The 12,078-nt window shown below is 54.2% G+C and overlaps 1 protein-coding gene across 13 annotated transcripts in view; it reads right to left on the bottom strand.

Annotated features, from left to right (window-relative positions):
- Positions 1–12,078, bottom strand: part of FGFR1 (fibroblast growth factor receptor 1) — a 51,344-nt gene that overhangs the window by 7,662 nt on the left and 31,604 nt on the right. For 4 of the 13 annotated variants that reach the window (XM_088832638.1, XM_088832634.1, XM_088832633.1 and 1 more), the window contains exons 3-7: positions 8,153–8,419; positions 6,700–6,789; positions 6,275–6,447; positions 4,493–4,616; positions 3,098–3,288 (exon numbers count right to left, since the gene is read on the bottom strand). In XM_088832638.1, coding sequence (XP_088688764.1) covers positions 3,098–3,288; positions 4,493–4,616; positions 6,275–6,447; positions 6,700–6,789; positions 8,153–8,419 — 845 coding nt within the window. Of the gene's footprint in view, positions 1–3,097; positions 3,289–4,492; positions 4,617–6,274; positions 6,448–6,699; positions 6,790–8,152; positions 8,420–9,314; positions 9,370–12,078 lie in introns of those variants that run through there. The other 9 variants (XM_088832640.1, XM_088832642.1, XM_088832645.1 and 6 more) reach the window with 4 other exon arrangements.

The raw sequence follows: 12,078 nt of genomic DNA, 5'->3' as shown, positions 1-12,078 counted from the left end.
CTGGTTACACCCGTCACCAGGCGCGGCAGCCCCGGCCCCACCCGGCATGCGAGCGCATGGAGAAACGGGCCCGGGGGCTGTTTGGTTTCCGGAGGGCACACAGGAGGGACGGAGGGGGCTGCAGCCTCACACACACACTCACACACACCCCACAGTCACACACACATACACTCACCCCCCAACACACATCCCCACACACACACCCTCAAACACCCTCAAACACTCACACCCCACAGTCACACATACACTCACCCCACACACCCTCAAACACTCACACCCCCAACACCCCCCCCCCACACACCCCACAGTCACATACACTCTTCCCCACACAGTCTCACCCCCACTCACCTCACACACACCCTCAAACACTCACACCCCCAGTCACACACACATACACTCACACTCCCCCCCACACACACCCCACAGTCACATACACTCTCCCCACACACAGTCTCACCCCCACTCACCTCACACACACCCTCACTCACACCCCACAGTCACACATACACTCACCCCACACAACCTCAAACACTCACACCCCCAGTCACACACACATACACTCACACCCCAACACCCCCCCCCACACACACCCCACAGTCACATACACTCTCCCCACACACAGTCTCACCCCCACTCACCTCACACACACCCTCAAACACTCACACCCCCAGTCACACACACATACACTCACACTCCCCCCCACACACACCCCACAGTCACATACACTCTCCCCACACACAGTCTCACCCCCAGTCACCTCACACACACCCTCACTCACACCCCACAGTCACACATACACTCACCCCACACAACCTCAAACACTCACACCCCCAGTCACACACACATACACTCACACCCCAACACCCCCACACACACACACCCCACAGTCACATACACTCTCCCCACACAGTCTCACCCCCACTCACCTCACACACACCCTCAAACACTCACACCCCACAGTCACACATACACTCACCCCACACAACCTCGAACACTCACACCCCCAGTCACACACACATACACTCACACCCCCAACACCCCCCCACACACACACCCCACAGTCACATACACACTCTCCCCACACACAGTCTCACCCCCACTCACCTCACACACACCCTCAAACACTCACACCCCCAGTCACACATACACTCACCCCACACAACCTCAAACACTCACACCCCCAGTCACACACACATACACTCACACCCCCAACACCCCCCCACACACACACCCCACAGTCACATACACTCTCCCCACACAGTCTCACCCCCACTCACCTCACACACACCCTCAAACACTCACACCCTACAGTCACACACACACACTCACCCCCGCACACACACACTCTCACCCCCACACCCTCACACACACACAAAAATACTCCCACACACATACCCCCCCACATCCCACACACACTCACACACACACTCCCCCACACTCACACCAATACTGCCACACACACACACTCCGCCCCCCCCACACACCCCACCCCTCCCACACACACTCACCCCTCCCACACACCCCCACACTCACACACTCCCCCACACTCACACCAATACTGCCACACACACTCCACACACACACTCAGCCCCCCCCCACACACTCATCCCTCCCACACACACTCACCCCTCCCACATCGCTACAGACGCTGGTCCTCTCTCCTTTCCATCACTCGGACCCTCAGCCTCCAGGATCACCCAGGACGCACCCCACACGCAGCCAAGAACACACACAAGGCACAGAGGGGTGACACCAACACAGAACCGAACCAATCCAGCCTCCCAGGCCGAGTATTTTTCCATGGCTCCGGGCACTAGAAACACAGCAGGCTAACAGGGAGAGTGGGGCGCTGGCCTCCCCACAGCTGCCCTGGCAGCTCGGGGCCTCCATCAAACCCCCAGCACAGGGGCCCCTCCAGCTCCCCGTTACCTTTTGCCACAGGTCTGGTGACTGTGAGCCACGCAGACTGGTTAGCTTCACCAATATAATTGGAAACCTTACACACATACTCCCCGCTCTGGGCCTCTGTCACATTGAACAGGGTCAGGACCTCCGCATCCGAGCTATTTATCCCCGAATGCTGGAACAGACCAACGACACACCGTCAGTTGGGCCAACACGGAGATGTGGCCGTATTTGCTCCCGTGTGTGGTGTTAAGGTGGGCCCAGGAGCTAAGGCAAGAAGCTGAGGTGACACTTGTCCTCTTTCTCTCATTAGCAGGACAAAAAAGTGGACTTTAAAAATCTGTGTGACTGAAAAACAAACTGAATGAAAAAAATCATTGCCCCAAGCAAATGTTTCATTTGTGTTAAACCCCCTCCTCCAGGAAGAGGGCAGGGATTGCCAATGGAGACGGCAGCCAAGGTCCAAGGCCCCGGGCCTACTTCCTACATGGCAGTTTCAGTGCCCGAGGTGAGGAGCGTGGTGGCTGGGAAATCTTTGGAACAGCCAAGCCAGGGAGGAAGAGGTCTAAGGCTGGGACCAGGAGGGAAAGCAGGTTCCCAGCTTCTGGTTACTTCCTGTTGCAAGATCCACTGGAGAATTAGGCAATTAGCTTCCCTGGATTAATGGAGCATTCAGGGACATTCGAAGTCTGAGAGTGGGAGGAAAAAAAGGAAGAAAGTGCCATTACTCCTGAAACCGCTGAGGATTGACCCGTGGCCTCAGCTTTTCCAGCCCTACCTAAGCTAAGCCGTGCCTGGCATCAGCCCACGTGCCAGAAAGGACGTGACTCGGGAAGCAGGGCAGAGACTGGGAGATGCTTGCTGGGAAGGCTGTGGTAGTGGGCAGTGGGAAAGCAGAGTGCCAATGCCTTCCCGGAAAAGCTGACCCGAAAGCCTGGGCACGATCACCGTCCAAGCTCTTCAGAAGCCAGCAGTGCTCACCCCCAGCCCTCGGCGCCCCATGAGCCTTCACCCACGACCTGCCACTGGTCCTTCAGAAAGTGGCCAGGGCCCCATGTAAGATGGAGCCTGGACCCAGCGGAAGGACTGGGGCCCGATTGCAGAGACTGAGCTGGACCCCAGCCACCTGGGCCCCAGAAGATACAAGCCTCCTTCCCCGAGTCCAGCCCATGGAGAGCAGAGCCAGGATTACCTTCAAGATCTGGACATAAGGCAGGTTGTCCGGCCCAATCTTACTCCCGTTCACCTCGATGTGCTTCAGCCACTGGATGTGGGGCTGCGGGTCGCTGTACACCTTGCACATGAACTCCACATTGCTACCCAGGGCCACCGTCTTGTTGGCTGGCAAGCCTGCCTGCAGGATGGGCCGGTGAGGGGACCGCTCTGTGGGGGGCACGGGACAGGAGAGGGTCATCAGGCCCTACCGTGGCCGCTCCTGGCTGGGATGCCAACAGAGCATCCCAAGGACCAGCACAGAGATGCACTCCCGGACCTCAGCCCAGCCTACCTGCCCATAACTAAACCCACAGTCACTCAGACTCTTGCTGTTCAAAGTGTGGTCTGGGTACTGCAGAGCCAGCTTCACCAGCCTGTCAGAAACTGCTGCTGCTGCTAAGTCGCTTCAGTCATGTCCAACTCTGTGCGACCCCATAGACAGCAGCCCACCAGGCTTCCCCGTCCCTGGGATTCTCCAGGCAAGAACACTGGAGTGGGTTGCCATTTCCTTCTCCAATGTGTGAAAGTGACAAGTGAAAGTGAAGTCGCTCAGTCATGTCTGACTCGTAGCGACCCCATGGACTGCAGCCTACCAGGCTCCTCCTCCTGAGTGTCAGAAACACTGACCCTCAGATCCTACCCCGGGCCTCCTAGATCACAAGTTTGTATTTTTTATTTTTGGCTGCACTGCATGGCTTGTAGGATCTTAGTTCCCCAACCAGGGACTGAACTGAGCCATGGCAGGGAAAGTACCGAGTCCTAACCACTGAACCTCCAGGGAATTTCCCAGAAGCTTCTTTGCATACCATATCCTTAAAGCCAAGGCAGAACACTGGCTGCGAGCTCTTTACCTTAAGGTCTCCAGAGAATGAGATTCAGAGCCTTTGGAAGGCAGAGGCTGCGCCACAGCACCAAGAGGCACGGCATTCTTCCTAGTGTCTCGTGCAGTGCCAGGAGTCTGCGCAGACTGACCTCTCTGAGCCTCACTGTGCTCCTCTGTACAATGGGAACAACAGTGCCTACCTTCTAGGGTGCTAGAAGAATTGCCTGTGGTGTATTTACTGTACCCAGCAGACCACTCACATCCATGGAGTGGTAGCTACTATTAAGCTGGATTAACCATCACTACGCCAGTCACCTCCTGCAGGAGAGACTCAACAGCACTTTTCCCTTTACAATGAACCTGTGGTACCACTGATCCTCCCAACTCTACTGATGGATAAGAAAAGGGAGGTGTGAAAAAGGAAGGTGATGGTGCCAACAAATGCCACAGCATCCTGACTCCACCCCTAAGTGAACCTGGCTCCCAGGCTGTGTTCTCCACATCCCTGTTCCTTCCACCAAACTCCTCCTCCTGTCACCACCCTCTTACCCACGACATCGAGCTGGTAGGTATGGTTGATGCTGCCGTATTCATTCTCCACGATGCAGGTGTAGTTGCCCTTATCCGAAGGCACCACAGAGTCCATAATGATGCTCCAGGTAGCATAACGGACCTGAGGGGAATCATGCCAAAGGGTCCCCTTGCGGGTCTGGAGGGAAAGGTGGGCAGAAGCCACGCACCCTCCAATCAGAGCACGCAGCCGGGGACCATCATCCCAGCCCACTCACACTCTGCAAGAAGGCATCAGGCAGAGGGGTGTGAGGACCCAGAAAAGTCTGCCCGCCACAGCCACGCCACCTGCAATCTGGACAAACGTGCCTTCAGAGCCCTCCCAGATACACTGGGAACTTTCCCAACCCTGCCTCCCTGTCCACACTGCTCTTGTGCCAGAGCAGCATCCTGCTAAGAGTCCAGCCGTGTCCACCCTTGACATCTTGTTTCAAAGTCCACCTCCTCTTCTCCCATCCCTCTGGGCCTCACAGGTTCAGTGCTCCCATTAGATGGAACTCTGTATGGGCAGGACGCTGCCTCATAAGACCCAGAGCACAGGGCATTGCACACAGCAAGTGCTGGGTGAGCTACTTTATAAACAATTTATTTTTCTGATTTCCTCTGCTTCTCTTTTTAACATCTATGTATTTTGGCTACGCCAGGTCTTGGTTGCAGCATGTGGGATTGCGTTCCCTGGTCAGGGACAGAGCCAGGCCCCCACTTTGGGAGCAAGGAGTCTTAGGCACTGGACCGCCAGGGAAGCCTCCTCTACTTTTCTTATGCAGCTAGGTGAGATGGGAGAGAAACAGGAATGGTGAGAATGATCACAGGCTTTAAAGGAGGCTTAGATGGAGACGTTCTTCCTAGAATTATAAACGGGCAAAGGACTTGAACAATTTCCACAACAAGAAATGCAAACCACTTATGAACACATGAAAATTCTAAGTTTGTTCCTAAGCAAAACAGCCCACAGAGAACAATTTGATACTCTCACCTGTCAAATTTGTTGGCAAAAGTATAGCCAGTTTATCATTCTCATACTCTGCTATGGGAGGGCGAATTCATTTTCCCTTTTAAGAAAGTAACTGTTACCACAATAAAATAAAAAATCACACCCCTCCCTACTCATTACATCATCTTCCATTAGAGCAAATGTCACAGTAAAATTTTATGTCCTCCCATTGCACTTTGAACTCTACTGCCTAATACATTTTTGGAAAGACATGTATCCACAAAATGTTGGTGTAAAAAATGAATAATTGAACAAATGAATAAAATTACCTAACTTTATTAGGGGGAAAAAAAAGGAATTGGTAACATGTATCAAGAGCTTAAAAATGCTTATACTTTGCTCCAATAACTTCCAGCAATCTGTCCCTAAAGAGGAATATTTTAAAATATTGACATAGACTTAACTACAAAGATATTCACCACAACATTATTTACAGCAGTGAAAAACTGGAAAATAACTAGTATCACAAAATAGTTCATTAAATTATGGAGCAATTAATACTGGGATATTATAAAGCCATGAAAAATTATCTTCCAGATACATGGCAAAAGACTCATAATGTTAATAACTGGCAAGAAATTAGATAGACAATGTGACTAATCATGTAAAAATCACATACGTAGAAAAGAAAACTAAAAAGATTTATTTGCTTTTTTAGTATTTGAAAATTTTCTAGAGTGTTACTTAAAACAATTAAAGGCATGTAAGTAAGGATTTTCTAAGCAGGGTCTTCTGCCTTACTCCAGCTTTCATAAAAACCCAGGTACCTTGTAGCCTCCGATCCTGTGGTCGGGCTTGAATTCTTTGCCGTTTTTCAGCCAGCGCAGAGTGGGGTTTGGGGTCCCACTGGAAGGGCATTTGAACTTCACTGTCTTGGCAGCTGGCACTGCGTGCAGTTTCTTTTCCATCTTTTCTGGCGACGTCCAGTACGGAGCCACGGCTGCCCAGGGAGAGCAGAGAGAGACAGACAGGGCCTGGTCAGGCTCAGGGGAGGCCCCACCCACCTGCTCGCCACCTGTGAGCGATGCCCGCACTGGTCCGGACCCCGGAGGGGTGGTCCCCCGGGCCAAGCATCGTGACCCCATGTGCCCCGCTACCCTCCCTTCTCCAGTCGTTTGCCCAAGCTTCCCCCTTTCCGTTCCAAACCAACCCCCGGGCCCGGAGGCCAGAAAGGAAGGAAACAGTGTCTCACGCATACGGTTTGGTTTGGTGTTATCTGTTTCCTTCTCCTCTGAAGAGGAGTCATCATCGTCATCGTCGTCCTCCGACGAGGGGAGCGCATCTAGGGCAAGAGGGAGGGGGCGCTGAGGTCCCTCCCCTGGGAAAAGAGGCTGCAGCTCGCATCCAGTGCACAGCAGCCCGAGGAACACGAGGGCCAGTCCAGTAACAGGCGACCGCGGCGACCGCTTCCCACACCGCCTCCCGGGCCCACGCCTCCCTCAGCGCTCATCCCTCCGCGGGACAGACGAGGTTTATGTAAGAACTGCACGCCCTGTGCCTGTCCCCATCCCCTGCCGACCCCAACGCACTGCCCTTCCCTGCCCCGAAGCCTTTACCCTGGGCAGCTCCATCACAGACAGCTGGGGTTCTCTTTAACCCAACTCCACCCTGCACTCAGAGGCTCACGCCACAGCTCAGAGCCAGCAGCCCGGGCACCCCAACCCTCCTTTGGAAACCCAGACAGATCGAGGCACTGTGGCCAGAAGCCATTTCCGAAGCCCTGGGCTGAACACTCTGGAGTCGCAACGTTTCTAGCATGTATCCGCTGAGGTCGGGGAACTGCGCTTCTCAACCAGAGTGGACAGGAGCCCGCGACACAGCGGGCAGCTGCCAACGCCTGCCCCCAACAAGTATCCACCCCTTTGAGCACGTGGTCACCCATCAGGGGTCGTGCCAGATCTTTCCCCAGTCCTTTCTAGTGTTTTGGGGGCATCTGGAGGGAAGTGAAGGAGGCACGTCCCTCTGCTGGGGAGGCGGTGTTCTAGACAATGTTTGGCGGGCGGGGGAGAGGCCAGGCTTGCAGCCTGAGATGCACCAGTGGCGTAAAGAGAATTCCAGCTCTACTCGGTTCAGTCCTGAGGTTTTGTAAAAGTCACATCCTACAAATGGCAGGGCCCCAGAGTCACAGAGCTCTAGGGTTCCCTGGCTGCCCTAACACAGCTCTGGAAGCTAGAAAACACGTGTCTCCCATCAAGCCGTGACTACGGCGGTGCAACTGGGTCATCCACTATCCCACGGGGACCTCACCACGAATTTGGGGGCGCTGATGACTAAGCCCAGAACCAAGTCCAAACGGCCAGGGAACAAGAGTTTGGAAGCTGTCTGAGCCCTCGGGCACCCCAATGACCTGGGCAGGCTGTGCTGGAGAAACCACTGTATCTCACTGCCACCCCCCGGGGGTGTCAGCGAGCACCCCCAAGGTGGGTCCAGGCAGTCCTCCGCTCTCCGACCCGAGGCCGGCACCCCGAGTCACCCCCTGAGAGCTAAGCCACGCAGCGGGCGGGAGCGATGTTAGTGGGGGGCAGCTTCTGCAGCAGAGGGGGAGGGCGCGGATGGCGGCAGAGGAAGAAGCCGGCCTCCCCACTGAGACCAGCAGAGGGGGAGGCAGGGGCGGGGAGAGGCGGAGGGCGGACTTGGCTACCCACCTGAGACGTTGACGGAGAAGTAGGTGGTGTCGCTGCCGGAGGGGCTGCTGGTCACGCAGGCGTAGAGGCCTGAGTCGGCGGGCACGGAGCCCCGAACCTCCACCTCCTCCCCGGTGATGCGTGTGCGGTTGCTGTCCGCCAGCTGCACCCCGTCCCGCAGCCAGTTGATGCTCTGAACATCGTCCCGCAGCCGACAGCGGAGCTGCAGCAGGTCACCAGGGTGGACCAGGAGGGACTCCACTTCCACGGGGGCTCCCCAGGGCTGGGCTGCAGCCACCGCAGGGACCAGGAAGAGGGCAGAGGGAGCGAGGGGGCGGAGGGATGGGGAAAGACAAAGGCATTATGCAGGCCGCACGGAGCTGCAGCATCCCCGGGGGGCGGGGTATGGAGCTGGGGTGTCAGGTCAGTTGAGCGGACGGCTGGCTCCCTGGGCACCCCCAATGCTTCCTTCCCATCCACCCCACTCCACCAGAGGGCAAAGGAAGACAGAGGCGAAGTTAGGAAGCGGCTGCAGCAGCATTAAGCAGTTCAGAATGGGTTTCTCTCCATCTTCCGGTGGGGTGGGCAGCTCTGGCCCTCCCCGGGACCGCTGAGTGTCTAAGAGCACCCCCTCCCCACACAGACAGCTCTTTACCAAGAGCGGCCGCTTCCCAGGGGAACACAATGCTTTTGGGTGGGGCAGCCTCACCCCTCTCCCCAGGAACAAGCCCCCACCAAAATGCAGCAGCCCCCCATGTGGGGGGCAGTGTGTCATGGGCGGGGTTCTATATTTAAGTGATCAGTACTGGAGGGGGGGCTCTGAGCCCCGCAAGGAGTCCGATGCACAGGGTGTATACGTGGGAGAGATGGCCCAGGAGAGGTCAGCTCAGGGGAGCCTCCGGCTAACAGGTGTTGGGCCAGAGGATTCGGAGCTTTTGACTATATTAGGAACAGGGGCCGGCAGCTGCCACAAAACCCACACTTTCCCTGGCAGCAAAAGCCGCTCCACACAAAGCTCCTTTCTCCTCGTCCCACTGCAGGGTTCCCCATCTCGACTCCCCAACCTCCTCTCCGCTGCCCTCCCCTGACACACAGGCACACACACCCACTCCCCGTCACTGCTCCCCCACCCCACCCGGAGCCCGGGGGTCCACACACCCACCCCTCTCGACCAGCAACGCACCGCGGGACACAGGACAAGGCCAGCTTCGGGGCGGATCCATCTTCTCCCAAGCACACCCCGTCCACAATAATGTGGAGAAACACACCTCCCCGTCCCTCTCAGCACGCCTGCTCCTGGCGTCTTCCACCCTCTCTTCGGCCTCCACCAGAACAACACACCTGCGGTAGCTCACACCCACCACCTGCCCGGTTTCTATGGCCTTCTGCAGCCTTCTTTGTTTCTTACCCCTGGCTCGCCATCAGCGGCTTGTGGGCAGCTACCCCTTCAGGTCCCGGATTCGGGAGGCTCTGAAAGGCACCTGGCCCTGCCGCCCTGGTGTCTCTGCCTGGCTCTCCACCCAGCCTCTCACTCCCAGCCTGGCTGGAAACTGCCCCAAAGGCCTTTCTGACCCCAGTCTGGGTCAGGGGCCCTCCCCTCGCACTTGTCACCCTGGCGGAAAGTCCCCTTTCTCGATAAGGTTGCCAGAGTGGGGACATGTCACATTTACCTTCAAAACTCCATCACCCAGAAGGGCCCTGGCCCACGAGAGCTGCCAACAAAGGCTTGCTCAATAATCTGACAATGATGCACTGTCTCTCCATCCGTCTTCCCTTCCAAACTCTGCTTCTCCTTCACCACCTCTTTTTAACCCACTCTTTCTGAAGCCCCAACAGGTTTCTGCTAGAAACCTCACCGAGGAAATGTGTCCTGGGCACCAGGGACTAATAGTAGCTTTTTGGGGGGGGCCTCGGATGAGGCTCAGAGGCCACGGCTGCAGGCCGGGTGCCCCTTGACCCAAGGGCTCTGTCTTAAATCCTAGGTAAATACTGAGTCATCAAAAAGGAGGTGCTGGTCTAAAAGGGTTTGGAAATAAACCACTAGGCCCGCACTCATTTATTTTTGTGAATCAGGTCAAGAGGGACACCAAAAAGGTGAGCAGACCACACACTGATTAAAAATAAGCTTTTGTGGGTCTTGAAAAGAAAAAGTTATTCTTTCCATTTTTAATGGTTTGTGGTTTTGCCAAGAGGAGGCAGAAGAAAAGCCATTCAGGCTTGACCCTTAGGGAAACAGAAGACGCTCCTATGGATCAAATCTCATTTTCCTGCAATGACCTCACTGATTAAATATTTTGCAGCTCATGATTGGTACCAGCCGTTGGTCAAACAGTAAACTCCGGTAAACTCAAATTCTTAGCCTCTGGCATCACGGCCACTTTTGACAGGTCCCAGAAACAAAAAGGTGGCAGGGAGAACACGGGCGTTGCCCCAAGAGAAAGCAAGCAGGGGAGACTTGGCTCTGCTGGGACCAGCCCGGGCTGATTCCACTTGGATCTGAAACTCCCCGCTCTTCCTGGCCAGGATATGCAAACAGAACTCTTCTGCATGATCTATATAAAGCCTCAAGAGCCAGCTTTCTTGTCCCAGTCCCTAGAGGCCAAGCTCACCCCGACGCTCCAGGCCACAGTGTGCTAGTCCTGTTCATTCTCCTGATCAATATCGGAGCGTGAGTTCCAACCCCACGCTTTGCCTTCGAGGCTCCTCTCAGTCTGTTTCCTCCTCCCCAGGCGACCGCCTTCTCCCCACCTTCCACGCCAAGTCCGGCTGTTTTCTGCACTAACCGCCTTCTGCAGCCACAACAAAACTGACTTCTGCTCAAGGCTGTCGGGCATCTCTCTAGAACTCTCCTACCCACCTACTCAAAGTGCACCATCCAAGACGCCCACCCTCCTTTTCTGTTAAAACAGTTACCATCTGAATAGCACAAATTTGCATTTAATTCCATGCCATCTTGCACTGTTGCTTTTTTCAAACATCTTTATTGAGATATAACTCATGTATCATAAAATCACCCATTTATAGTGTATCATTCAATACTTTTTAGTGTAGTCACAGAATGCAACTATCAACACAATCTACCTTTAGAACATCTGTATCACCCCCAAAAGAAACCGCATATCCATTAGCAGTCAATGACTATCCCCTCCCCCTCCACCAGCCTAGGCAACCATTGATCTGCTTTGTCTCTACAGATTTGCCTATATTAGATAGTTCATATCAATGGACTTGTGCAATATAGTTTAGTGTCTTCCTTTCTCTTAGTATGTTTTCAAGGTTCTTTTCATGTTGTCTCGTGTACTTTATTCCTTTTAGTGGCCAAATAATATTCCATTGTGTGAGTATACCACATTTTATTAATCTATTTGTTGGCTGATGGACATTTGGGTGTATTTTTTTCCTAACTGTCAAAACTGTCCATGTCTTGCCTAAGAAACAGAAAGCAGCTCAGACCAATAGAATGGTCTGTTATAGTTTTCCCACAGTGCCTAACAATGTCAGAAACACAGAAAAATACTGAGTAGGTCTTGAAGTTAGCATCTGGCAAAGACTAAATTTGAGAGGAACTGAAAACATTCTTCTCAATTTAAACCAAAACCTACGGCTCTTGGTTTACAGTGGATTCTTTTTTCATGGCTAATAGTGCTCTTGGATGTGTGTCAAAGCTTCCATTTATAAAGCAGGTAAATGCCACTTTCTTTGAGGAGGTAATGGAAAGGTAACTGACCACCTGCTGGCTTACTGGGCCCTGTCCCTCTGTGTCACCACCTGGAGTAGGAGCCCTGACCTTGGAGCATCATCTGTAAGACAACTGATGCAGGCATCCTTGCTCACTGGCCGCCTGCAACAACCAAGTCATTACTTTCCATTCTCCTGCAGTCTTCTCAGGGTCCCCCATTTATGTCCCCATTGGAAAGGCCCTTGTGTCTGTGGCTCTCCACTGAGTT

The sequence above is a fragment of the Moschus berezovskii genome, chromosome 26 (genome assembly GCF_049115385.1).
Source record: "Moschus berezovskii isolate FMDL1 chromosome 26, NW_MosBer_1.0, whole genome shotgun sequence".
NCBI lineage: Eukaryota > Metazoa > Chordata > Mammalia > Artiodactyla > Moschidae > Moschus > Moschus berezovskii.
Note: the sequence above shows the minus strand (reverse complement) of the source record. Positions and strands in the feature narration are given on the sequence as shown.